This window comes from Neoarius graeffei, chromosome 16, assembly GCF_027579695.1.
Source record: "Neoarius graeffei isolate fNeoGra1 chromosome 16, fNeoGra1.pri, whole genome shotgun sequence".
Classification (NCBI taxonomy): Eukaryota; Metazoa; Chordata; class Actinopteri; order Siluriformes; family Ariidae; genus Neoarius; species Neoarius graeffei.
Window position 1 is genome coordinate 36,429,469 of NC_083584.1, and position 27,465 is coordinate 36,456,933.

At 41.6% G+C, this 27,465-nt stretch overlaps 1 protein-coding gene across 1 annotated transcript; it reads right to left on the bottom strand.

Moving 5' to 3' along the window:
- Nucleotides 1-5,290: 5,290 nt before the first annotated feature.
- On the bottom strand, nucleotides 5,291-26,484 carry LOC132900043 (gonadotropin-releasing hormone II receptor). Its single transcript, XM_060942075.1, has 3 exons — nucleotides 25,954-26,484; nucleotides 5,966-6,173; nucleotides 5,291-5,888 (listed from the first exon to the last, which is right to left on the bottom strand). The coding sequence occupies exons 1-3, from the start codon at nucleotides 26,482-26,484 to the stop codon at nucleotides 5,473-5,475; spliced, it is 1,155 nt and encodes a 384-aa protein (XP_060798058.1). The 3' UTR covers nucleotides 5,291-5,472.
- Nucleotides 26,485-27,465: the final 981 nt, after the last annotated feature.

Below are 27,465 nucleotides of genomic sequence, written 5' to 3' on the forward strand. Positions count from 1 at the left end.
TCATTAGTATAATCTATCTTCATAACTGTATTTTAAAAATGGGTTTTGTTTTCTTTTCTTGTAACTATTTTGTTTTATTCTGTCCACAGTCACTGGATATGAGCAATTGTGTGCTCTGATTGGCTACTCTACTACTAGGATATCAACTCATATACCATGAGTAGAGAAAAATAAAATAGCGGCACGTGTTATTGAACCAACCGAGGATGAAATAAAAACTCTACTCAAAAACAAAAACCCCAAATATACAAAAAAAGCAACAAAATATGGAATAAAAGTATTTGATGGTGAGAATGTACACTACCGTTCAAAAGTTTGGGGTCACTTTGAAATTTCCTTATTTTTGAAAGAAAAGCACTGTTCTTTTCAATGAAGATCACTTTAAACTAATCAGAAATACACTCTATACATTGCTAATGTGGTAAATGACTATTCTAGCTGCAAATGTCTGGTTTTTGGTGCAATATCTCCATAGGTGTATAGAGGCCCTTTTCCAGCAACTATCACTCCAGTGTTCTAATGGTACAATGTGTTTGCTCATTGCCTCAGAAGGCTAATGGATGATTAGAAAACTCTTGTACAATCATGTTAGCACAGCTGAAAACAGTTTAGCTCTTTAGAGAAGCTATAAAACTGACCTTCCTTTGAGCAGATTGAGTTTCTGGAGCATCACATTTGTGGGGTCGATTAAATGCTCAAAATGGCCAGAAAAATGTCTTGACTATATTTTCTATTCATTTTACAACTTATGGTGGTAAATAAAAGTGTGACTTTTCATGGAAAACACAAAATTGTCTGGGTGACCCCAAACTTTTGAACGGTAGTGTATCTTTTTATATTTTTCAAGAATTATTATTATAGCATATTGCACAAATTGCTACTGTCATTTCACCGGTTTGTTTACATTCTAAGCAGAAATTATTTTGTTCGATGTTTTGTATAAAGTTTTTATTTATCACATTTGCAAAAAATAAAATAAAATGCTCTATTTCTCAAAATCCAGTGAATGTGGATAGAATGATGCAGTTATTCCACTCAATCTCGTCATACATGACTTATAGATGACTCGGTACTACGCACCTCATCGACTATCAGCTCATGTACGACTTGATTTCGTGGAATAATTGTTAAATAGCCTAACCCTAGACCTAGATGTAACACCATTTACTTTTAAATGAATGGCATTTCTATTAGCATTTTATCTTATAAATGAGTTCCCTATTCCTCAGAGTTGCTGTTTTCATTTTGTAATTGGGCATTTCATCTTGTTTGTCATTTGTGTTTTCATTAAAGTCTTGTTCAGAGTGTTTCAGTGTGGCTAGACCAGAATGTCTGCAAGTGTCCTTTCATTTAGATCCAGTTTAACATAACTACACTTATATGAATGGATAGCCACTGATATTCTGTTACAGCATGACGATAACAAGCAATGATTATGCATTATTATCACAGCCGGTTCCACTGGGGATGTATGATAATTTTTTGCATGTGAGTTTATGTGTGTGTTTGTATCGGGGTGAGGGGTGTTTGTGGTGCTTCTGTCTTTGTCACTGAGAGTGCTGTTGAACTGCTCAGAGATAAGGATGGCCCTGCTGGTGTCCTGAAGTAATTAGATTGCAGTGACTATAGTGCATCCTGCCAGGTTTGTCAGCACAGAGTACACAAACAGTACAATGTATTCACTGCATGTGTTCAAATTCACAAATAAAAAATATTATATACATTTTTACATATATGTTAGCACACTGAAAAAGCACAGTCATTTCAATATTAGAAAAGAGTAGCTTTATTATGATTAGGTTGACAGTAATGGGTACACACAAACCACTTTTCTCTAAAGACTCTTTGCTGTACTGATCAAGGGCATACTTTTCACACAAAACCCTCCTGTGTTTCAAAAAGCACGTCTTTTAATCTACCTGTCAATAGTTTCATTAACATACAGTATATGTTAAATGTGCCCTGAAACGCTTATCAGCAATCACATCAATATTTAGTCATACATTTACATCACAAGGACACTGGCAATGAATACCATCACCACATTACATGCACAGTTAACAGCGTTCTCAAGCAGGGACATAAAACTCTATATTATTTAAAGCTGCTGTAAACATCCATCCAGATCCAATCCATTCAACATTTCCTATTCAAAACCCTCTCTCCAAAGACTCTCTCTTGCTCTCTCTCTCTCTCATCAGTTTATTGAAGGTGTGCTTAGTTGGGTCAAAAGTCTGCATTCACAAACACACAGCTGCATATAGTATATCAAAGGTTGTTTTTAGTGAACTATGTTGTGTAGGGTACAATATTACGGCTTGAGGGCATAAATTATAAACTGCAAATTTATAGCAACTGAATATATCTTCTTCTTTCAGCTGATCCTGTTAGGGGTCGCCACAGTGGATCACCCAGAGCCGCATATTTGATTTGGCATAGGTTTTTACACTTCCTGACGCAACCCTCCCCAATCAATCTGGGCTTGTGACCAGCACTAACTATACACTGGTTTGTGCAACCCCAGTGGCTGGGTATTTTACCTAATCTGCATGTCTTGGAACTGTGGGAGGAAAACCACACAGACACGGGGAGAACACACAAACTCCACACAGGAAGGCCCTTGTCGGCCATGAGGTTCGAACCCATCACCTCCTTGCTGTGAGGTGACAGTGCTAACCACTACACCACCATGCAGCCCAATTGGAAGATATCTTTAATAACCGAGGTAATTGAATACTGTATTTCTAATTTTGAGATGATTCTAAAACAAATTATAAGGCCATTAAGCCTATTTCTATAAATATTTATTAATTTCAAGATTAAAATGTTCTGATTCCATTGGCAAATAACTGTGCTTCTTTCCAGAAATATACACTTAAAATAAGCAAAAAATCTTATAAGCAAAGACGTAAGAAAAAAAAAATCACGCCTGTGCTAAATTATTTATGAGCATAGAGCACTGCCTCTGTGCAGAAATGTTTCCTGATTGGTTAATATAGTTGTGATATTTTGAAATTACAATACTAAAGACAGGCAAAGAGACCTCTTTATCAGAGTATCTATTTTAATGATAGCTATCAGAATCTAAAGACAATTGGACCAGAGTTGTTTTAACGATTTAAAGCAGCATGTTACCAAGTAACCCATTACCTTTCAGTCCTTGGGTATCCATTTATTTTTACTTACATCTATTAATCAATTTACTCCAAGTGATTTGATTATTTCCTATTATTAAATTAGCCAGAGTTTGATTCTATTGAATTTAACATGACAAAATAATCATGGAATACACAGGAGATTTAAGATCTAGTTTTTGGTCTCAGGAGAATTCTTACAGGGTTCCCCCCCCCCAGAAATTGTTTGCTTGTTGTCATCAGTGAATGAAACACATGGTCAGAAGGGCTCAGGAGATCTGTTGCTACCACATCATTAATAAAGATACGTGAGCCAAGTTCACTCGCAGTGAAAGACCATATTTTACAGATAAGGTTCTGAATAATTAGCTATGTTTTGTCTCATCACACTTTCCATTTTCCTCACTTTGTAGCCTGTGTCTAATCTCTACAGGATTTTTCTTATCGGTTTTTTTTTTTGACTTAATAGCAATCGGTAATCATGCCTTCCTATTTTCAAGGCTTCTTAAATCCTTTAGTCATTTAATCAGTCTGATCAAATGCAACTTGCATGGCCACAAGCCCTACAACAAGCATTTATATAATTAAGGTCAAAACAATCAGTTCGTATTAAAATGTTTGCATAGTATGCATGGATCTTTGTGTGATGAACATGCGTACACCATGGACACATTCCCAGCTCTGTGATGCACCCAGAGGAAATCCAAGCAAACATGGGGAGAACATGCAAACCTCTGCCAAATAGCTACATGTAAAAGTGTAGTATAAAGATAAATATCAAATCCTTTGAGGTTGTGTTCATGTATTTATCCTTTTATGGTAATCTGTGAAAGTTATATTGCTACTGTAAATCCTTGAGAGTGTTGTTTAACAATTTTTCATCACAATCAAAGCTGTTCTTTGGTCATCCCCTGCTGTGATCTTTCATTATTTACCAGGTCACTTGCATTCTTGCTTTAGCTTACCAAACATAAGCTAATGGTGCACTAACCTATAGCTGGTCTGGGAAATCAACAATTAATCCTTTAATAACATCCTCTAAACAGAATGCATGAGTAAGACCTATAACTCGTACCAAGTGCAAACCATATGTATGTCCATATAATTAATAGTAACAGTTTGCAAATTAACATGTGACCAATTCATATCAAACCTAATGTTAGGGGAGAGCAGGTAGGCGGGACAAGTTTTCAGCTTTTGTAGACTGTGTGAAATTCTTTGCAGGTAGTGTCACATTCATATTGCATTAGAGAGTATTTACTACACCCTCTTACCACAACATTAGTTTCTCATCTTGTCACATGAAGCCTTCAGACTTCACTTTTTCTGTCATTATTTTTTGCGAGGAGACATGGGACATTATGTTGGAAGACTTGGGACATAGTGGGGATACATGTTTAATTTCTATTTATTATCAAAACTTGTAACATATGAATTATATGAACACACAAGGCTGGTACAGCGATAGAGAAATGTCAGTTTACCCAAAACCTGACTAGATTAAACAGATCCGTTCTCAAGAAGGAATGAAATAAATTTAATCGTCATGCAGTTACACTCCTGCATTTTTAACAAACATTTTAAACAATTTTATGTTTGTAAACCACAAGGAGAAAAAAAAAACCTGTAACATGAACTGTCCCAACTCTCCCTATCTGGACATTTTGAAAAATCCTTAAATGTTTTCTCCCAGGATTTAAGTTTAATAAATAAGACTATATATGGTAACTAGGGTACATACTTTAATTCCTAACAAATCCCAAATTCACCACCATACATTACATCATAGAATGGAGGTAGACTGCGAAGTAGAAAATACAAGTTTTGGTTGACAAAAATATTTAACTGCACAAACCTTACTGCAGTGTCCAGCTTCGTGGCTCCAAAGGAAGTAGGTTACTCAAAGAGGCAACATCTAACTTCTGATGTAATCTAAAACCTGAGTGGTTGAAATTAATTTATGGGAATACAAACTGTCCCAAGTCTTCTCATCCCAAGTCTCCCTGTTCTCCCCTATAGATTACAGATTGAAGGCAACCTAATGTGTGTTAGTGTCTGCTACATATGAACTGACCTGTATAGAGATTCATCAAATCTTTGATTTAAAAATCACTTACAGTTATTATTTGGGTATTTCAGATTTGGACTGCATTTCAACATCAGAGTAATACGCTCGTGTTGGGTCATGATTGGAGAATCTTATTCCAATACTATACCCTATATCCACATTGAACAGTTACAGATTGGCAGATAAGGCAGAAGTAAAAACAAGATAAATACTACAGTTAATCACCACATTTCCCTTAACACATCCTCTTAGCACCAAACATTACTGAATTCAAATCATTTGTGCTTGTTGTCCACTGGGTTGGTCACCACTACCCAAGTCTGACTCTGCCTCCCCACTGACTTCTCTCCTATGGCCAGAGAATTGTGCCAGAGACTTGGCTGAATCATTTTGGTTCCTCCAACAGAAACATCTGGACAAGTCGGCACGGAATGATGGTGTAAAGAAACCATATATGACTGGATCGCAACATGTGTTGAGGTTTCCAAAAACAAAGAAGACATGATGAACATAATCAGGTATTACTTGCAGCATTTGTGGCTGGAACCAGTACCAGATTCCAAGGAGATAATATGGTGTCCAGCAAATGACAAAGGAGGCAACAATAATAATGGTCATTTTTAAGGTCTTCATACGGGCTTTGGGGATCATATTCGTTCCACTGCGTCTCAGACAAGGTTCTCCTGCTGGAGAGACATACTGTATACGGTTAGTACACTCTAGGGAATGTCAATTACATGACCATATCAGGAGACTCACTCACCTTTGTCCTTGCTTCTGTGCATCTGGCGGTTGATTTCAACCAGGATACGTGTATAGCATAAGCTCATAACAAGCAGAGGGAACACATACAGTGTGACAAAGTGAAACATGTTATATGCCGTCTCCTGCCAGTGCTGCTGGAAGCTTCCATGTGTAGCACACTGAACAAAGTCAACTCCCTTGGCCTTAATTGCCCGGAAAATGAACAACTGTCACACAGAGTAAATGAGAAATTATTAGTGAATAGACTTGAATAGAAAAGGACAAATTATCACATCAACTGATCAAACTTTATGAAATTAGTATAACATTGTGTCAAAATACCACTCCATTTTTACTTCGTGGTGCACTTTTTATTATTATTATTATTATTATTATTATTATTATTATTACCAAGCAACGTCAGTCAAAATGAGCAAATCTTTGAGTTCAATTTTTACTACAATTCTCAGACCCATGCAAGTGAGCTATAGCAAAAGAGCTATAACAAACTAGCTAACAGTTACAGTACATGGTAGTAGCTAGCTAAGGGATAAACTCTGTCATCTATAGCTCAATTCATCCTTTTATACTAGAGATGTAACCAAATATGAATACATTACTCAGAATGAACAGATAATGTGTTCAAACAGGCATGCTACTGAGGTTTAAAAAGGTGCACGAGCAGGACGTTTTTACTTTCACGCAGGTGTGAGCAAACAGTCAGATTAGCAGCTCACATAAGATAAGATAAGATCAAGTTCATTCACATGTATTTACACTGCTCATTCATTCATCCTTAGTAACTGGCTAGTCAGGATTGCAATTTTTGGAAAAATTGCAAAATTTGGCTATTAATCTGTTAATATTTTTGGAAATAGAAAAATACATGGGCGGCACGGTGGTGTAGTGGTTAGTGCTGTCGCCTCACAGCAAGAAGGTCCTGGGTTCGAGCCCCGGGGTCGGCGAGGGCCTTTCTGTGCGGAGTTTGCATGTTGTCCGCGTGGGTTTCCTCCGGGTGCTCCGGTTTCCCCCACAGTCCAAAGACATGCAGGTTAGGTTAACTGGTGACTCTAAATTGACCGTAGGTGTGAATGTGAGTGTGAATGGTTGTCTGTGTCTATGTGTCAGCCCTGTGATGACCTGGCGACTTGTCCAGGGTGTACCCCGCCTTTCGCCCGTAGTCAGCTGGGATAGGCTCCAGCTTGCCTGCGACCCTGTAGAAGGATAAAGCGGCTACAGATAATGAGAGAGAGAGAGAAAAATACATTTGTTGTAATATATCACAGGAACAAAAATAATTAAAGCCGCAAGCGGCCTCGACGGGCCCTCGCGCCAGCGGCCAAGGGGGGCGGGGGCATGCGTCCCCGCGAAATAACTTCCACAGCTTCTTCGGCAAGAGACATTACTCCCACAATGGCGACAAAGCACAGAATTGGACACATGGTAACAATAGGGTCTCGCACTGCACGGTGCTCGGGGGGCGCTATAGAGGCCCTGAGGCCCGCCTGGATCTGGGCTTCTGGTTCTCAGTAGCGGTGGCAGTCTAAGAAAAAGGAGCCAAATTTCGTGCGTTGTCGACCATGGCAAGCGCCCCAGTAAGGGTCTTGTAAAGAGTTTGCTTGCCAAGTTTGACAAATCAGAAGCTGCAATATCATTTTTGCCATAACCAGCACCCCCAGGGGCGAAAGTGCACAAAATTTGGCGTATATGTCAGGTGAGCTACGAAGAGTTTGTGTATGAAGTTTGATGACAATTGAGTAAATAGAAGATGAGATATAGATTTTTGAAGAATAAATTTTTTGGTTTTTCCCATGTCAGTAGGTGGCGCTATGCTGTACATGAGCGATTATGAGTTGGAAAAATAAGTGTCCACAACAGCAACGTACTATCACAAGGTAGTGGTGTGAAGGAAAAGCATTATGGAATTATTTACCAAAAACCCGTTATGGAGCAATTGCGTCAGCCAAAAACAGGGCCCCCCATGGATGAAAATTCCCAAGATGTGGTATACATGAAATGGGAGGTAGTAAGAGGGTGGCCGTGAAGTTTGACCAAATTTGAGGAAAGATTGGATTTTTTGCCCGAAAATAGCGCCCCCAGTGGCGAAAGTGCACAAAATTTGGCGTATATGTCAGGTGAGCTATGAAGAGTTTGCGTATGAAGTTTGATGACAATTGAGTAAATAGAAGATGAGATATAGATTTTTGAAGAATAAATTTTTTGTTTTTTCCCATGTCAGTAGGTGGCGCTATGCTGTACATGAGCGATTATGAGTTGGAAAAATAAGTGTCTACAACAGCAACGTACTATCACAAGGTAGTGGTGTGAAGGAAAAGCATTATGGAATTATTAACCGAAAACCCGTTTTGGAGCAATTGCATCGGCCAAAAACAGCGCCCCCCATGGACGAAAAGTTCCAAAACATGGTATACATGACATGGGAGGTAGAAAGAGGGTGGCCGTGAAGTTTGACCAAATTTGAGGAGAGATTGGAATTTTTGCCCAAAAATAGCGCCCCCAGTGGCGAAATATCACAGAAATTGGGTAACATGTCAGAAGCCCAATGACTGATTTGCGTGTGAAGTATGAGCAGTTTTGAGCAATCAGAAGATTTGTTATGAATTTTTAAGCATGTAAAATTTTGCATCGAAAATTGATTGACGTATAACTTCTGAACGGTTTATCCTACGTGAAACGTATTTAGTAACTTTTGTCAGCCATGTCTGTAGATGATGTGTATCAATTTTGGTGACATTCCTATGAACGGTCTAGGAGGAGTTGCGCCGACTTCGTGGCCATGCATTTAGCACAAAAGTGAAATTACCTCACTTCCTGTTGGGCGTGGCTAATGCATTGGCATTACATTTTTGTCCGGCTTAGTGAGATACATATGCGTACCAAATGGCATGCCACTACTACAAACTACATGGCACCCAGGCACCTTAATGCGGGAGGCCAAAATCACAACGACTTAGGGGGCGCTATAGAGGCCCTGAGCCCCGGCCAAGTTTGGGCTTCTGGTTCTGAGTAGCGGTGGCAATTCTCGGAACTGGTGCCAAATTTTGTGCGTTTTTGCCCATGGCAAGTGCCCCGAAAATGGCCCAACAGCGGAGAAAAATAAAGAAGAAGAAGAAGACGGAAGAAGAAGAAGAAGAAGAAGAAGAAGAAGAAGACGGAAGAATAATAATAGTGAACTCTTACAAGAACAATAGGGCCTTCGCCCATAGGGCTCGGGCCCTAATAACTGAATTATTTTACAAAATCAGTTCTGTGAATATCTCTAGTTGAGACTAATTATCAACTTGAGGATATAGCTAAAGCTGAAGAACCACAAGTGCCAGAATTCAGAGACAGTGTTTTTTTTTTGCTTTTTTTTTTCAGTGTTTCAGGGACATAGTGTCACAGGATCAGCAGACTGAGATACATCATGTCTCTACTTTGTCTGTAAATAATGTAGTGGTATCTACTGTTTGGAAACTTGTGTTAGTTAATTTCTTTGAAATATAGCTTGAGTTAATGACACATAACTAGATCCAGACTTACAAAACACAAGTTTCAAACACAGACTTGAAAAACAGGCACACATGCCTGAGAATAGTAGGCAAGTAGGCAGGTGGGCTATCACATCTAGGGTACAGCAAAGGTAATGGTATGATTAACTGTCAGATTAACAGCGTCATCATGCTTGGTCTGCTCTGCCTGGCAAAAAGCAACTACTAATTTTCAGCATTTAAAATGGTTGCATTACAGGTTCAGTGGTTCAGTAGCTCATCACCATGGAAGCTAACCAGCATGTGGTGATGTTTAGGGATCACAGACTTCAGGCTTTCATCCCCTGAAAAGGATTTTCAACTAACTACCTAACATGACACTTTTACTATGTTTGTTTGTTCAATCACCTCCAGTCCCCTGAAATGCATAAATTATATATATATATATATATATATATATATATATATATATATATATATAATTTATTTATTCTATCCACATTCACTGGATATGAGCAATTGTGCACTCTGATTGGCTACTCTACTACTAGGCTATCAGCTCACGTATCGTGAGTAGAAAAAAACAAAATGACGGTGCATGTTGCTGAACCAACCGATGATGAAATAAAAAACTCTACTCGAAAACAAAATCCCCCAAAATTGTTATCAAGTATTACAATTTCTGAAAGAAACAGAAATAGCTAAAAGAATATAGTCCCCCCCTCCCCAGTATCTCCTGTTCCACAATCCAGCCCAAACAGCAGCGGTAATGCACCTTTAAAGGAAAAGAAAGCATATGGTTAAAATACAGTTATGAAAGATAGATTATGATATAAACTAACAATTCATGTGAATAATTTAAAATAAGGAGCTCACACAACTAAGATATCCATCTCCAAAAGTCAGTTTCTATGCAGAATTCCCCCATCATTGAACGCCGCCATTGAAAATACTTTAACCAATCAGAACCCCCCCATCATTTGCGGCAATGCTCTGATGTCACTTGGGCGCAGCACATGGAAGCTCCAAATGGAGTATTTATATCCCCAGTACAAGTAGTGCTGCCGTGACAGCCTCATTCTGCGGACTGTAACCTTGCTAGACAACCTACAAACAGATCTGCATACAATCTGACTTACCTAAGTCTGTCAAAGAGGCAAGTGCACGAGTTTTTATACGTTCCTGGCAGCATAAGCACTCGTTAGCACGCTTAGCATGCTCTCGACTCATTCATAAAATACTTCCTCATCAAGACATCACCAGGCTAGCCTACCGTAATTATCGTAGTAGACAGTCCAACCCCCGTGGCAACGCAGAAAGAGGGTAAACAAACACTGCTTTACTATACAGGATTCATGTGAACATTACAGGGGGATGCAACAATGACAGAAGTGAAAAAAACTAGCCTGCATCAATTCCCAAAGGACAAAAAGGTAAGAAAGTAAGGGATAAATGCTGTTTGCCACACAGGGACAGACCTCTCACGGGCAGACTGGAAACGGCACGTTTGTAGCTCCTGTGTTCAGAACATTTTGAAGAAAATTGTTTCACTCAAACAACTCGGATGCACCGGGCATTAGGAATACCATACAAGCAAGCGCTGAATCCAGATGCAGTTCCCACAATCTTCAGCCAAAAAGCAGACAAGACAAATGAGACAACATGGTCAGTAGTCCGCAAAAGAGAAGTTCAGAGGGTAAGAAAATACTTTTTATGGCTTCCCTAACATTTTATTAAGCGTGATATGTTATTTTGAGTTCCTTTAGGGATAAATGTAATAATTTTCTTTCTCGAAATCCAGTGAATATAGATAGAATCAAACAGTTATTCCATTCAATCTCGTCGTACATGGCTTATAGCTGACTCTGCACTATTAGCTCATCTACGACTTCATGGAATAACTGTTATATAGCTTTCAAGGATCTATTTCAGGTTTTTTATGTACCGTAAATCCTCTAATATAGGCCGGGGCCTTTATTTCACTCAAGTGCATCTTGGTCCAGGCCATTATTGGAAGGAGGCCAGAATTAGAGGCAGGCCTCTATTTCTATTTGAGCAAAACAGACTACCAGTGGAATGAATAAAAACGAGATTTTGTGTCTATTTGAACCTATAAAATAGGTTGATGCTTGGTTGCCTGGTTACCACCAGACCTACCGGTAATCACAATCAGGGGCGCCTGCAGGGTTGAACTGTAAGGTACGCACTAGCGGTGTAATCCCCCCCCCCAAAAAAAAACCGCTTGCGTGCTGCAGTTTCTATGAAGAGTCGATCTATAGGCTTATACACAAAACAACGATAGAACTTTAACTTGAAATTGAACAATAGCCTTCCATGAACACAGGCTGATATTTGAACAACATATGTGAACTACACACGACAATAAACAATAAACTCTTTATAGCCTCGATTAGAATCTAGTGAACTTGCTCAGCACTACCGCACGCACGACTCTGACACACACTGTAGCGCAACGTGGGGTACATAGACTCGCTGAAAAACTCCTCGGGTATTTTTCTGAGTTTACCGAAAACCAGAGTAGAAGGAGCCACCCACCCTCTGTCTGGTTTGAAGCGGTTCTGTAGGACATTGAGCTTTACAGAGTCCGGTGCACATTTTAAGGCATCTGGTTGAAGTTTACCTATGTCTGATAAATCTGATGTCAGTGATAGCGGGCTGACTCGTGGCTCATTAGTAAAGCTATCTGATGGCTCATTTGTCAGCAAGGTGGAGCAACCATCTACTTCTGATCGTAAGGGACATGGGGAGATGTAGGTGTTCTTATATGAAATTCACTGGATGTATGGCTAGTTTCAAACTCAGAGGTAGATGAAGGCAATTCCCTCAAAGGAACTGAGCTAGCATCCAGCTGCAGCGCACTGCTGCTCGGTTGCGGAGGAGCTGCCGGTGCCGTGTTACTAGCTGATACTGGAGAGGACTGGCAAGCAGATGACACCCCTGGATCACTGCTTTTGGACTTTTTCGTAAAAGTCTGAAACAAGCTCGTTTGTTTCAGGGTTCGTTTACTCATTTCTGACTCGCTTCTCAATACATTCTCGCACAAGCTCTGACTACTGACGATTGTCTGTCTCCGTTTCTCAAAACTGGAGAGAATCTCAGTGGTGCAAGAAAAGTATATCTGCATTGACCAATGAGCTTTCTTGGTCACGCACACCCCGCCCACTCCTGAAGCACACAAATGCGCCGGCACACACACGTCTCTCTCTCTCTCTCTCTCTCTCTCTCTCTCAAATTATGTTGCATTGCCAAAGCATTCAGGTAACAATTATAATTTAAAAAAAATCTCTCTCTCCCCAAGGTACGCCTAGTGCGTACGGCCATACGCCTGGCGGCGCCACTGATCACAATTGTCTTTCAGATCGGAACGATTGTGTAAGGCCACTATGATCTCAGAAACATCGTTGGTTATAGCCCCGGCCTGTATTAGAGTCCGGCCATTATTTACCTCCTCCGACAGCGAGACCGGCCAATATTAGAGTCCCGGCCAGTAATGGAATACAGGCCAGTATTAGAGGATTTACGGTAGTTTTATATAGTTATTTCAGGTCAACTATATAACTGCATAAAGAAATAATTAAATTTAACATAATTGTACATAACCTCTTAATTTCAGAACATATAATTATTTTCAAATTATCATAATCTTAAATAACACTGCTATGTTGAATTCTTTTAAAATGTTTTGCAAACACTGATATGCTAAAGTATATCACCTAAAGGCATTTGTCCAGTTCAGTTGTCCTTATCGTTGCCTGCTCTATGATACAGGTCCTGTATATTGCTTTCTCCAGCATCCAGCAAGTCACGTTTAAGATGACACACTGACTATGAGGATAACCTGATGAGTTTATACATACAGTACCAGTCAAAAGTTTGGACACCCCTACTCATTCATAGGTTTTTCTGTATTTTGACTCTTTTCTACATCGTACAACAATGTAGAAAATGAAGACATCAAAACTATGAAATAACATTATGGGACATGTACAGAATTATGTGGTAAACAAAAAAGTGTTTAAAAAAACAAAATATATTTCATATTTTAGATTCTTCAAAGTAGCCAGTTGTCACGCTCCCAGGCTCACCTAACACTCAGGACTCCACTTCCCACAATCCCCCTCACACACCTGTCACTACCACGTGCACTCCATCTGCCAACCCGGAGCCACTTCCTACGAGTGGCTCCCCCAAGTTCTAATTATCATCACCTGTACCTCTTTGTTTATATCTGTATTTATACCCCTCTGTTTGTTTTACCCTTTGCACAGTATTGCCTCCACATTTTCGTGAGCCTACTGAGTGTTTCTATTTCTGATTGCATTCCTGTGTTTGAGCCTTTTTGCCTTCCGGTTTCTTCCTGTTTTGCCTAGCCCTTGTGTTTGTTTGCTCATCTCTCTCGCTTCCCAGTTTCTTGATCCTTGCCTGTTTTTCGACTCCGATTTGCCTAGCCCTTGTGTTTATCGTGCCTGTGCTTTTCTGATTCCCGGTTCTTGGACTATCGCCCGTTTCCCGACCATGATTTGTCTAGCCCTCGTTACTGTGTAAGGTTTCTCGGTATTGACCTGGTATTGGCTTTTGTACATTGTCTTCTCTCACTGTGTTCATTAACCCTTTGGTGACTGACCCCTTGAAAATGGTTCCTCCAGGAACGATGACGTTTCAGTTGTCAAGACAACGGAAAAACTAAAATACAAAAACAGAAAGATACGTCACAATGCTCTTGTGCACAAAACAAAATGCTCTTGTATTTGTATTTGTATTTTAGTTTTTCCATTGTCTTGACAACTGAAATGTCATGGTTCCTGGAGGAACCATTTTCAAGGGGTCAGTCACCAAAGGGTTAAAGCATTGAGTTTATTTTTAATCCGTAAGCGTCTGGTTTGTCACAGCCGCGTTACAGAATACTGTGCCCACATGCAGACGGCAGATTACACGGAGGTACAGGTTGCGCTTAGCAGCCAAGGACAAATGCTTGGAGAACATCACCAGCGTTTCGACTCCGTGACTCAGTCCATCCAGAATCTTACGCAGCAGCAGGGGGAGCAGTAAAAACAATTAATGCAGATCATTGAAAGCATGAAAGAAATTACTACCCAACTCCAACGATTCAGCTTCCCCGGCGCGCCTATGGTCACTAACCAGGCTGCTCCCCCCACGGCAGTTTCCAGTCAGTTTGTTGTCAGCAAGCCGGATAAATTTGATGGCTCATCTGCTCAGTGTAAGGGGTTTTTGTTACAATGTTCAATATTTTTTGCGAATTCCCCCCTGAGCTCGGACAAGACTCGTATTTCCACGTGGAGCCTGCTCCACGCACTAATGTGGTGAGTGCACCCACTAAGGGGTTGGTCTCCAAGTCCTTCCTCCTGCCTGTGACAGTTAACTGCCCTCAGTCTGTCTGTGTGTTTTCAGCATTAATTGATTCCGGAGCTGAGGGGGACTTTATCCATGCCGAGCTGGTGGAGCAATTCCAGATTCCCGTGGAGCCACTGGAGGCGCCACTGAGATTGACTGCGGTCAATGGAGATCCCATGGGAGAAGGACTTGTTGACCGGGTCACAAAACCCCATTTCTATGACTGTCAATGCTTTGCATTCTGAAGAGAGTCGTTTTTTTGTACTGAATACTTGTGAGTATGCCATTATTTTAGGTTTGCCCTGGCTCAGAAAACATAACCCTGTCATCTCCTGGTCTGACAAAGAAATACTCTCATGGTCCAGTTACTGCTATGATCATTGTCTCACACTTCCCACAGCCCAGGTGTCGTCTACGACTATAGAAAGCACCAATGACAATGTCATAGTTTCCGTGCCCCCTGAATACAGTGACCTGTTAGAAGTATTTAGTAAGAAAAGTGCTACCAAACTTCCCCCCTCACAGAGAATATGGCTGTTCCATTGAGTTACTAGGTAATGCTTTCCCACCTAAATCCAGGATTTACCCACTAACTCAGGCAGTGGAGAGAGCTATGGAGGAGTACATTCAGGAGGCCTTACAACAGGGTTTCATCCATCCTTCTACTTCCCCCACAGCTGCAGGGTTCTTTTTTGTCAACAAGAAAGATGGGGGACTTAGGCCCTGCATTGACTATCGTGGGTTAAATCAAATCACGAAACTTTATTCCTACCTGCCGCCCTTAGTCCCCGTAGTGCTAGAACAACTTCGTGGAGCATTAATATTTACAAAACTCAACTTAAGAAGTGCATACAACCTAGTCCATATAAAGGAAGGTGACAAATGGAAAACGGCATTTCTTACCACTCGGGGGCACGATGAGTGTTTGGTAATGCCCTTCGGGTTGCGCAATGCCCCATCCATATTCCAGGCTTTCGTAAATGATGTATTCCGGGATATGCTTGGCAAATATGTCATTGCCTTCATCGACGATATTTTGATTTACTCCCCTAATCTTGAAACTCATATTCGTCATGTCCGTTCCAGCCTTACATGTCTGCTTGAGAATCAGCTGTATGTTCAAGGAGAGAAATGTGAGTTTCATCCCCCTTCTACTTCCTTCCTAGGTTATGTCATCAGTCCGGAAGGTGTCGTTATGGACGATCAGAAAGTGAGAGCCGTAACGAATTGGCCTGTCCCTACGTCCATAAAGGAACTCCAATGATTTCTTGGGTTTGATAATTTCTACCGTCATTTCATTCGCAATTTCAGTAGTCTAGCAGCTCCCCTTACCAACTTATTGAAAGACCAGCCAAGAAACTCTTGTGGAACCCCCGGGCGCAGGAGGTGTTCGAATCCCTCAAGGTAGCCTTCACATCTGCCCCCATTCTGAAGCATCCTGATCCCACTCAGCCTTTCGTGGTGGAGGTGGATGCCTCCAAGGTAGGCACTGGGGTGGTGCTGTCCCAGCGCGTAGGTGACCCCTGTAAACTACATCCAATCGCCTTCTACTCCCACAAACTGACCCCTGCTGAACGTAATTATGGTATCGGGGATAGAGAATTGCTGGCCATGAAACTAGCTTTTGAAGAATGGCACCATTGGCTAGAGAGAGCTACGCATCCCTTCCTCGTGTTAACAGATCATAAAAACCTAGAATATTTATGGTCAGCTAAACGGCTCAACCCCCATCAGGCTCTGTGGTCTCTCTTCTTTTCCCAGTTTGATTTTTCCATCTCTTATCACCCCGGATCCCATAACACTAAGGCAGATGCCCTGTCTCGCATATATCCCAGTCCCGAATCCTCCCCGGAGTCAGTCAATGTACTACCCCCGTCAGTTGTAGTCACCCCCATTAGATGGGAAATAGATGAAGAGATCGACTGAGAACTATCTGCCACTCCTGCCCCTGAATCTTGCCCCGTAGGAAGTAAATATGTACCCACTTAATGCAGGGATAAGCTGATTACACAGGCCTGCTCCTCCCTGTCATCTGGCCATCCAGGAGAGACACATAAGCACCAGTTATTGTCTGGCAGATATTGGTGGGAGAATATGCTATCAGATATCCATAGGTTTGTCTCCTCTTGCACCACCTGTTCTAAATGCAAAACACCCAAAACTCTCCTTGCCAGTAAACTCCCTTCCCGTCCATGGTCACATGTAGTGGTAGACTTTGTCACTGACCTGCTCCCCTCACAGAATTACATGGTCATCCTGACCATTGTTGATAGGTTCTCATGTGGAGTTAGATTTATTCCCTTCATTAGCCTACCCACCGCCTTTCAGACAGCTGAAACCCTTTTTAATTTTGTGTTCCATATGTCTGGTATCCCAGAGGATATAGTGTCCAATCGAGGGCCCCAATTCACCTCGCAAGTATGGTCTGCTTTCTTTGAGAGGCTGGGAGTCAATGTCAGCCTCATCTCCGGTTACCATCCCCAGTCAAATGGTCAATGTGAGAGGGTTAACCAAGAACTGGGAAAGGTTTTGAGACTGTACTGTTGTGAGAACCAAGCCGACTGGTCCAACTATTTGCCCTGGGCCAAAATGGCCCAAAACTCATTAATTAGCTCTGCTACGGGTCTTACGCCCTTTCAATGCATGCTGAGTTACCAACCCCCCTTAATGCCATGGTCTGCCACGTCCTCTGACAACCCGGCCATGGACAGTTGGATGCAATGGAGTGAGCAGGTCTGGGAACAGACCCACCAGAGGCTCGAGGATGTCCTCCGCTGACACAAGAGACTGGTGTATCGCCATAGAGGGGACACCCCTACCTACTTCCCTGGGGACCGAGTGTGGCTGTCGACCTGGGACTTCAGGTTTCCTGAGGGAGGTAGAAAATTATTACCCAAATACATAGGTCCATTTAAAATTCTCCAGTAAATTAATGAAGTTACGTACAAATTGGATCTGCCTATACATTACCGCGTTTCTAATTCTTTTCACGTATCTCTCTTGAAACCTGTTGTCTCAGGTTCGTTGGACGAGGCCACATCCGATGTTACGCCCCCACCTCCGGTGGACATAGAAGGTACCCCGGTGTATGCTGTCCACCGGTTGCTGGACTCCAGGAGGAGAGGAGGGACCCTGCAGTACCTTGTGGACTGGGAGGGCTATGGGCCCAAGGAGCGTAGCTGGGTTCCCGCACAAGATATCCTGGATCTGGGGCTGGTGGAGGAGTTCCATCAGCATCATCCAAAGAAGCCTGTGCCTCGGTCTAGGGGCCATCCCAGGCACCATGGGTCCAGCCCTCCCAGCAGTCTGCGGAGCAATGGTCCCAGAGGTCGTCCACGGCAATGACCCTCTGTCCAGCACCGTGGCAGTTCTGATGGCACGCTCAGGAGTGTTCCTGGCAGCGTGGTGGGTGGTCGTCATGATCGCCCTTATCCCTCAGCCTCCTTGGACTCCTGGGGGGGGTGGGGGGGGTACTGTCATGCTCCCGGGCTGGCTCACCTAACACTCAGGACTCCACTTCCCACAATCCCCCTCACACACCTGTCACTACCATGTGCAGTCCATCTGCCAACCTGGAGCCACTTCCTAGGAGTGGCTCCCCCGAATTCTAATTATCATCACCTGTACCTCTTTGTTTATATCTGTATTTATAACCCTCTGTTTGTTTTACCCTTTGCACAGTATTGCCTCCACATTTTCGTAAGCCTACTGAGCGTTTCTATTTCTGATTGCATTCCTGTGTATGAGCCTTTTTGCCTTCCAGTTTCTTACTGTTTTGCCTAGCCCTTTTGTTTGTTTGCTCATCTCTCTCGCTTCCTGGTTTCTCGATCCTCGCCTGTTTTTCGACTCTGATTTGCCTAGCCGTTGTGTTTATCTTGCCTGTGCTTTTCTGATTCCCGGTTCTTGGACTATTGCCCATTTCCCGACCATGATTTGTCTAGCCCTTGTTACTGTGTTAGATTTCTTGGTATTGACCTGGCCTGGTTTTTGTACATTGTTTTCTCTCACTGTGTTCCTTAAAGCACTGAGTTTATTTTTAATCCGCGAGTGTCTGGTTTGTCACATCCGCGTTACGCCAGTGTATACCTTGATGATGTTTTGCACACTATTGGCATTACCTTAACCAGCTTCATGAGGGAGTCATCTGGAATGCTTTTCAATTAACAGCTGTGCCTTGTCAAAAGTTAATTAGTGCAATTTCTTGCCTTCTTAAAGCTCATAGGCAACAGTTTTAATTTTATGCACATTTGAAACTTTATATGTTAAAAAACCTCTGTAATTTTCTTCTGGTCCCAAGAAGTATTGTTAATAAGTAATAATTAAAATAAGTTAGCATGGATCACGGCGAATTTCTGTTTGGCTATTTTCGTGACCACTTGGCGCGTGATGTCATTTAAGACAAACAAACCGCTTGAGTTGAGTCCACTTCCATGTATTTTCATTGTGGTTTGGCTTGATTGCAGACGTGCGTTTGGGAATTTCCAAAAAAAAAAACCCGTGCCTTATTGCTGTGCAGTGAACTGTAACAACGGGACCAGTTCAGGAAGAAGTTTTTACCTTTTTCCGAGAGAGGAGAAGAGGCAGAGAGAGTGTATTGGCTTTTTCTGGAAGAGGAGAAGAGGCGGAATGAGAGGATTGGCTTTTTCCGAAAAAGGAGAAGAGGCGGAGCGAGAGGGTTGGCTTTTTCCGAAAGAGGAGACGAGGCAGAGAGAGTGGATTGTGCATGTGAAGCCAGAAGGCTATTTTTTTCCGGAAGAGGAAACGAGGCAGAGAGAGTGGATTGTGCGTGTGAAGCCAGAGGGTTGTTTTTTTTCCAGAAGAGGAGACGAGGCGGAGAGAGTGGATTGTGCGTGTGAAGCCAGAGGGTTGTTTTTTTCCGGAAGAGGAGACGAGGTGGAGAGAGTGGATTGTGCATGTGAAACAAAATCAAGCAGTCAAAGAAGAAACGGACCAGCAACGCTCAAGCAAAAAGGAGAAGATTGGAGGTAAACTTTTTTACTTTTGCTTGCAACTGACAAGTCAAGAATCCTGAGGGATCCTGTACAATCATTGTGGAAATGAGACAAAGGGATATTTCCTCACTCAGAGTAGGCTATAAATAGTATAATGCCGCAGATGGCAGGCTAATGTGGCCTACCAGCGCACTGTCAAATAATCGTTACCTATATCCACTAGGGAGGGTGGTTTAATTATTCTTCAAAAGGGCTCTTATTTAGTATTACAACGAAAGTAAGAATTTATCATAATTACCAGGATAAATTGTTTGGGCGCAAGTCTTGTTGAGGTCCAGGGTCACCGTGATCAGAGTTGGCCGAGTCGCTGTCCGATTCTGAGGCTGCATGGTCAAACCAGTGAGCCACATTCGCCGATTGCTTCGCAACAGCCATAGGTTCATACATATATGGTTTCACCTCTCAATATTCAATTTGGAGAGTTCCTACTTCAAAATCGCTATCGCTTTCAGACATTTTACACAACCTCTCACGACCAAAGTCTGTACACATGTGCTCGGTTCGCAAGTAAACACAGAACTGCTCCCAGTCTGTTTGCCTTAAATGACATCACGACGACGGTCCCCTGGCGGTGAAAGTGTGCATAAGTGAGATGTAAACAAACCTTCGGAAATTGGGCAAAACAGTATATTTTAACCGTTTTATTCAATTTTAGGGTGCAAATTAGACACTAAGAAGATTGAATTCGCTTTTTGGGTCATTCTTCTCGACAATAAAGTTGATATTCTACGTTTCACCTCCGACCGTTGCCTATGACCTTTAATGCGTTTGAGATCAAATAGTAAATAATAAAAATACAGTAAATAGACCTATTACACAACTGTAGTAATCCATATTATGCCAAGAACCAAATAACTAAGTAAAGAGAAGCAACATCCATCATTACTTTAAAACATGAAATTACTTTTAGTTAATAAAAATAAAGAAAAAAAACCATTGAATTAGAAGGTGTGTCCAAACATTTAACTGGTACTGTATATATTTCCCCACTCACCCCTCCTTTGGACGGTCTTTTTTCCCTCAAGCTCAGGTCCTCTACCAGAGGCCTGGGAGTTTGAGGGTCTTGCGCAGTATCTTAGTTGTTCCTAGGACTGCACTTTTCTGGACAGAGATCTCAAATGTTGCTCCTGGGATCTGTTGGAGCCACTCTCCCAGTTTGGGGGTCACTGCACCGAGGCCGCCTATCACCACAGCGACCACTGCTGTCTTCATCTTCCACATCTTTTCTAGTTCCTCTTTCAGCGTTTGATACTTCTCGAACTTCTCAAGTTCCTTTTTCCTTATGTTATTGTCACTTGGTATTGCCACATCTATACAACATGTATGTTGTGCAGTATGCAGTATAGGTTATAAAAGTCACGTTTACAGGCAGACATCTTTGTTAAGAGTGCCAGGAGAAAGTACAGAAAATTACTTTATTCATTAATTTATTCACTTTCAATCAGCATTTTTCCTGGTCAGGGTCAAACACAGCTACAGAACACTGGACAGGAGATTGAAACACATCCTCAAAGGGATACCAGTCCATCACTGGACACCATGCACATGCACTCCTCCCCGTTTCGATCGGGCACCACCCAAACTGATGATCACATCATCAGCTTTTCTTTGGCTAGTCAGACACAAAGTCTGCCACCACTCTTGCCAGAGCAGTTGGGGGTTTGATGCCTTGCTCAAGGGCACTTCAGCCAGTCCTGCTGGTCCAGGGAATCAAACCAGCAACCTTTTGGTCCCAAAGCTGCTTCTCTAACCATTAGGCCATAGCTTCCCCTTTTCTCTCTCTCTCTCTCTCACACACACACACACGGCAATTAACATAGCCACTTCAGTGAAAGTTATTCTTTAAAATTTTCTTCAACAAAAACATCCCTCCATTATCTGTACCATTTTACCGCAGGTGAAGCTAGAGCCAATCCCAGCTGACTTCGGGCACGAGGCAGGATACGCCCTTGGCAGGTTGGCCATCTATCACAGGGCTAACACAGAGACAAACAACCATTCACACTCACATTCACGCCTGTGGGCAATTTAGAGTATCTAGTACACCTAATCCACACGTATTTGGATTGTGGGAGGAAACCAGAGCACCTGCAGGAAACCCACACAGGCACGAAGAGAACATGCAAACTTCACACAGAAAGGCCCCAGTCTGCTGTGAGAGTTGAACCCAGAACCTTCTTGCTATGAGGTGACAATGCGAACCATTGCACCACAGTGCCTCCCTCAACAAAAACATGATACTATACAATATTTTAAATACTACAAAGCAGTATTTAATGTTAAATAATATTAACACTATAACATTTATTCCTTTACAAAAACTAAAAGGACCTGAGATGCATAGGCATTTAATATGTTATGACAAGAAATTACATTACATTAAAACATTTTGTTATATTTGTATATGAGTGATTCCACGCTTATGGGTACTGAAATGGGGACATGAACTTATTCACCTAAAACCATTTATTTTTTTACCATCAGGTCACAAAACATGTAATCTTTAATGAATGATATGTTAAAAGATAACTTTAATTTTCTGAGATGTAATAAAAACATATTTATATGCCAAAGTCAAGCCTATGAGTTCCAAAATGATGTCTGTTACATTACTTCTGTTATGATTGTCCATCTCGCGTCTGTTACAAATTAATTACAATCTAGCTATATACCATGTTAATCTTATTGAAAGAATGTGTATGTTTATTCTACTACACATGTTTATTAATTATATTTGCTAAAACATCACCTTCCTATGTTTCAAAAAGTAATTCTACATTGTTAAAATTGAGAATATATATGTCCACAACACTTCTGTTACGTTCTGACTTTGGCATATAAATATGTTTTTATTACATCTCAGAAAATTAAAGTTATCTTTTAACATATCATTCATTAAAGATTACATGTTTTGTGACCTGATGGTAAAAAAAGAAATGGTTTTAGGTGAATTTTTAAAAATAAGTTCATGTCCCCATTTCAGTACCCATAAGCGTGGAATCACTCATATGTTTTGCTAGTTTTATTACAAATACAGTTCAATTCATATCAACTGTTTTTTGAGTTATTATGCTTTATTCAAGTGAGTTATTGTTCCCATTAAATTTAAGTGATGAGTTATTATGAATTAAGAACTATATCAACTTTGATAGTAGTGACAGTGATTTCCAACACTGTCAAGGGATTTAAAAATTAAAATTAATATCTTCCAGGGGGGGCGGCACGGTGGTGTAGTGGTTAGCGCTGTCGCCTCACAGCAAGAAGGTCCTGGGTTCAAGCCCCGGGGCCGGCGAGGGCCTTTCTGTGTGGAGTTTGCATGTTCTCCCCGTGTCTGCGTGGGTTTCCTCCGGGTGCTCCGGTTTCCCCCACAGTCCAAAGACATGCAGGTTAGGTTAACTGGTGACTCTAAATTGACCGTAGGTGTGAATGTGAGTGTGAATGGTTGTCTGTGTCTATGTGTCAGCCCTTAATTGACCTGGCGACTTGTCCAGGGTGTACCCCGCCCTTCGCCCGTAGTCAGCTGGGATAGGCTCCAGCTTGCCTGCGACCCTGTAGAAGGATAAAGCGGCTAGAGATAATGAGATGAGATGAGATCTTCCAGGGGACCATTTTAAGAGCCATGGCCATATGGCATATCAGTACTCTTCACACACATGGACACCATATTGGCCAGTCCTCTCTCTGTCTGTGACTCTTAAAAGGGCTGCATAGCTGTCAACCCCAAAATGAAAAAAGAAGTGAGAAAGCCAGGGTCCAGGGGCTACAGGCCCCAGTCAGGTCCAGGGCAAAGCCCTGGTGGGGGGTCTAGGGTGAAGCCCGTCAGCCAAAAACAATTTTGCCAACTTTAAGACGGGAGTGGTGGCCTTAGGACACATATTTAATTTTCACCTTCTTGTTATTATTACCAACACAGACTAGCTAGGCTACTACTGTAACAATAATAAAAATACCAAACACCGCACGCAAAGTTCCTGTTGAAAAAGATATTTGGCTATATATTTATGAGAACATATCTGTGGGAGAGATCAAAATAAGCTATTATTTTACTTAGCAACTTTGCAAATAGATCTAGTTGAGCTTAGATTAACTGAAACAAAGCACATTTAAGTTTTTTCAAACATGATAAAATATAAAAATATACCTTCTCACTGACAGAAGTCTGTGCTGTAAAAGCGGTCAAAAGTGATCCTGATGACGATCCCGCTTTTTCAAGATCTTTGTAAGACTTTCTTTGCATGTGAAGTTCAACATCTCGAAGGCCTTGGTGTTTAAAACTGATACTCCTGTTGCAAACAGTGCATCAGAAATGGTGCTTGCTCACTGAATCAGCGATAATGCATGGATAGATTTTGGTCCAGTTGGAATTAAACTTCGTATCATACTTAGCTGCACATTGATACTTGGAAATTTTCTGGGATTTTTTAGAACTTGGAGGGCCCTCTGATCCAGAATCGCTGTCACTCATTTTTGCTCATTTTTGCCAACGTGGAAATGATGAAGACAAAGTAAGACGCGATTTCATTGGTTGACTTCCGGCAGTCAACCAATCACGAATGTCCTTTCAAAAGCTCTTTCACTGGGCTTCTGGAAACGCGATATCGTGTACATAGCGGACATTGCACAAACTGATGCATCGATAATGCTTTGTTTTCCATGAATATATATACAGTATTTTTTTCTGAAAAATCATGAGAATTTTATTGTGGAAGCATGAGAGCGTGATTCAGTGCAAAAAATTGTGAGTCAATGCAAAGTCGTGAGAGTTGACAAGTATGGGGCTGGCTCACCCTTCCCAGAATCCAATTTGTTGTTTTTGTTTTGAAAGCATGTGACCGTTACCTGCTAGCTCTCTGTACAGCAAAACCTCCTCAAATTCACTTTTAATGATCCCTTCAAAACTCATCTTGGACTTTTTCTTCATCTATGTGTCTCACGTGGAAGCTTTGACCAAAATATGCCTTTTTTTTTTCTTTTCCTTCGTGGCTGCATGCAAGACGGCGAGGCCAGTTCAGGTCCATTACAACGGAATAAGCATAAGAAAACAGAATGGACCAGTCAAAAGAATTTAAAACATAACTACGTTGGCAAAATATCTTCAATTTCATGTTACAATTTAAAATATATGGCCTAGGGTGTCACTGGATTGTTGTGGATTGTTTTTAGAGTATTGCTTGCATAGAAATTGGCGAGGTTTCTGGGAAGGGTGAGCCGGCCCCTTTAATTGATAAGTGTTTACTGAGTAAACGTACTTTAATATGAATAATTGAATAATAAAGCATGTTTCAGGTAGTAATTCTCAAAGTGGGGTCTGGTGAAACCCAGCATTTTGTGAAGTGTGAAGCAAAGCCAGTCTGTGATTTTTTCATTTTTGTTAGAGTAGTGGAAATCACAATCTATTGTCTCATCTCATCTCATTATCTCTAGCCGCTTTATCCTTCTACAGGGTTGCAGGCAAGCTGGAGCCTATCCCAGCTGACTACGGGCGAAAGGCGGGGTACACCCTGGACAAGTCGCCAGGTCATCACAGGGCTGACACATAGACACAGACAACCATTCACACTCACATTCACACCTACGGTCAATTTAGAGTCACCAGTTAACCTAACCTGCATGTCTTTGGACTGTGGGGGAAACCGGAGCACCCGGAGGAAACCCACGCGGACACGGGGAGAACATGCAAACTCCACACAGAAAGGCCCTCGCCGGCCCCGGGGCTCGAACCCAGGACCTTCTTGCTGTGAGGCGACAGCGCTAACCACTACACCACCGTGCCGCCACAATCTATTGTAAAAAATATATATATTTAGAATAGAATAGAATGCCTTTATTGTCACTGCACAAATGTACAACGAAATTTAGTTCATCACATTTATTATTAGTTATTACATATTTATCAAATCTCAATAACTCAAAAACAAGTCAACCTATCAATAATGTCAGCTTTAAACTAACGTGATGTGTCAGTATAGCTAATACTAATATATTATTGTACACATTAGAATAATGAGCCTAATATCTGAATGGTTGGATTATGTTCATAAAAGAAATCTATACTGAGGGTCAACCATTTGTAATGTCTTGATTTCAGATTTCAATTCAGACGCAGGCATGTAAAGTAGAGCTGCACTGACCTGTGGGGAAGCAAGGAGTAGGCTGAGTATCCATGCAGTCAACAGCATCCTCCTGTTCCTGCGTCCTGCGTCCAGTGTGTCCAGTGGGTGTAGGATAGCATGGTGTCGGTCCAGGCTCACCACCACCAGGATGAACGCAGCTGAGTGCATGGCAAACAGCTTTAGAAAGCACATCAGCTTACACATGGCATCCCCAGCATACCACTGCACCGTCACATTCCACACTGCATCCAGTGGCATCACCACAAAAGTCATGACAAGGTCAGCCGAGGCCAGGCTGGCAATGAGCGGGCGCAAGTGTGAGGCCAAGCGCCTACCTCGACCCCGTGTCACACTGAGCAGCACAGACAGGTTACTGACTGCTGCAAATACAAAGAGCACCAGCGTGGCCACAACACGGAATCGAGCAGCTGTGGTGAAGGTCGGGGTCTCCCAGTCAAGCAGGGGTGGTGGGACAGAAACATTCAGCACAGAAGAGTTGTCCAAGGCATTTGTGGGGCTGGAAAGCAGAAGTGTTGTGTTTTCTGACATGCTGGAAATAAATGAAAAATAACAAGACAGACATGTCCATAGTCAGCTTTAACTCCTGGATGATTGTCGTGAGTGATGTATGGTTTCATCTTCAAAACAGCACACTGTATATTCACTGTTATAGATTTAACAAATGAATATATCTGTATATTGATAGATTTAAAGTAAATATTTGTATATACAGTATAACTAAAGGTAAGAAGTGCTACTTGTAGTTGAGAAGACTACTGTTGACAAGTAGGAATTTCAAGCTGAAAGGGTGTTCTCTTTGAGTTTTCCTACTTGGAGTTTGGGAATTACAAGTTGCAACTTCTAGTCAATTATTCTTCTCGTCAATTCTTCAGCTTTATTCTCCAATGAGTAGACATGTAGTCAAGACAGAATTATAAAAAAGTTAATGTGTGATTTGAACAGATATCTCAGGAGTTTACACTTCACTTAAGCTTCACCATTCAAGTTAAAAAATGTAGACCATGAAAGTTAAAAAGGGAGCAGGACCATGGATGGAGTGGGTCTCACATACTTTGTGGGTTGAAATGATCTTTGAAATGTGACCTGAGAATCACATAATTCATTATTTAATATTATATAAGATGGGGGAATTATCATCCTGGAAGAGACCACTCCTGTTAGGATAGAAATGTTTCATAATACAATAAAGATGATCCATCAGAAGAATTTTGTATTGAGTTGTAGTGATGTTTTCCTTTAAGAGGACAAATGGAGCTTAACCATGTCAGAAAAATGCTCTCCAAAAACAACAGAATCACTGAATTTTCTTTAAACTGACACCCATCTGCAGCCCTGTGATGACCAGGCGACTTGTCCAGGGTGTACCCCACCTCTCGCCCATAATCAGCTGGGATAGGCTCCAGCTTGCCTGCGACTCTGCACAGGATAAGCGGTTATGGATAATGGATAGATGGATTGACACCCATCTGTATTTGTCTTTGAGTATGTGACTTTGCCTAGGGTGCCAAA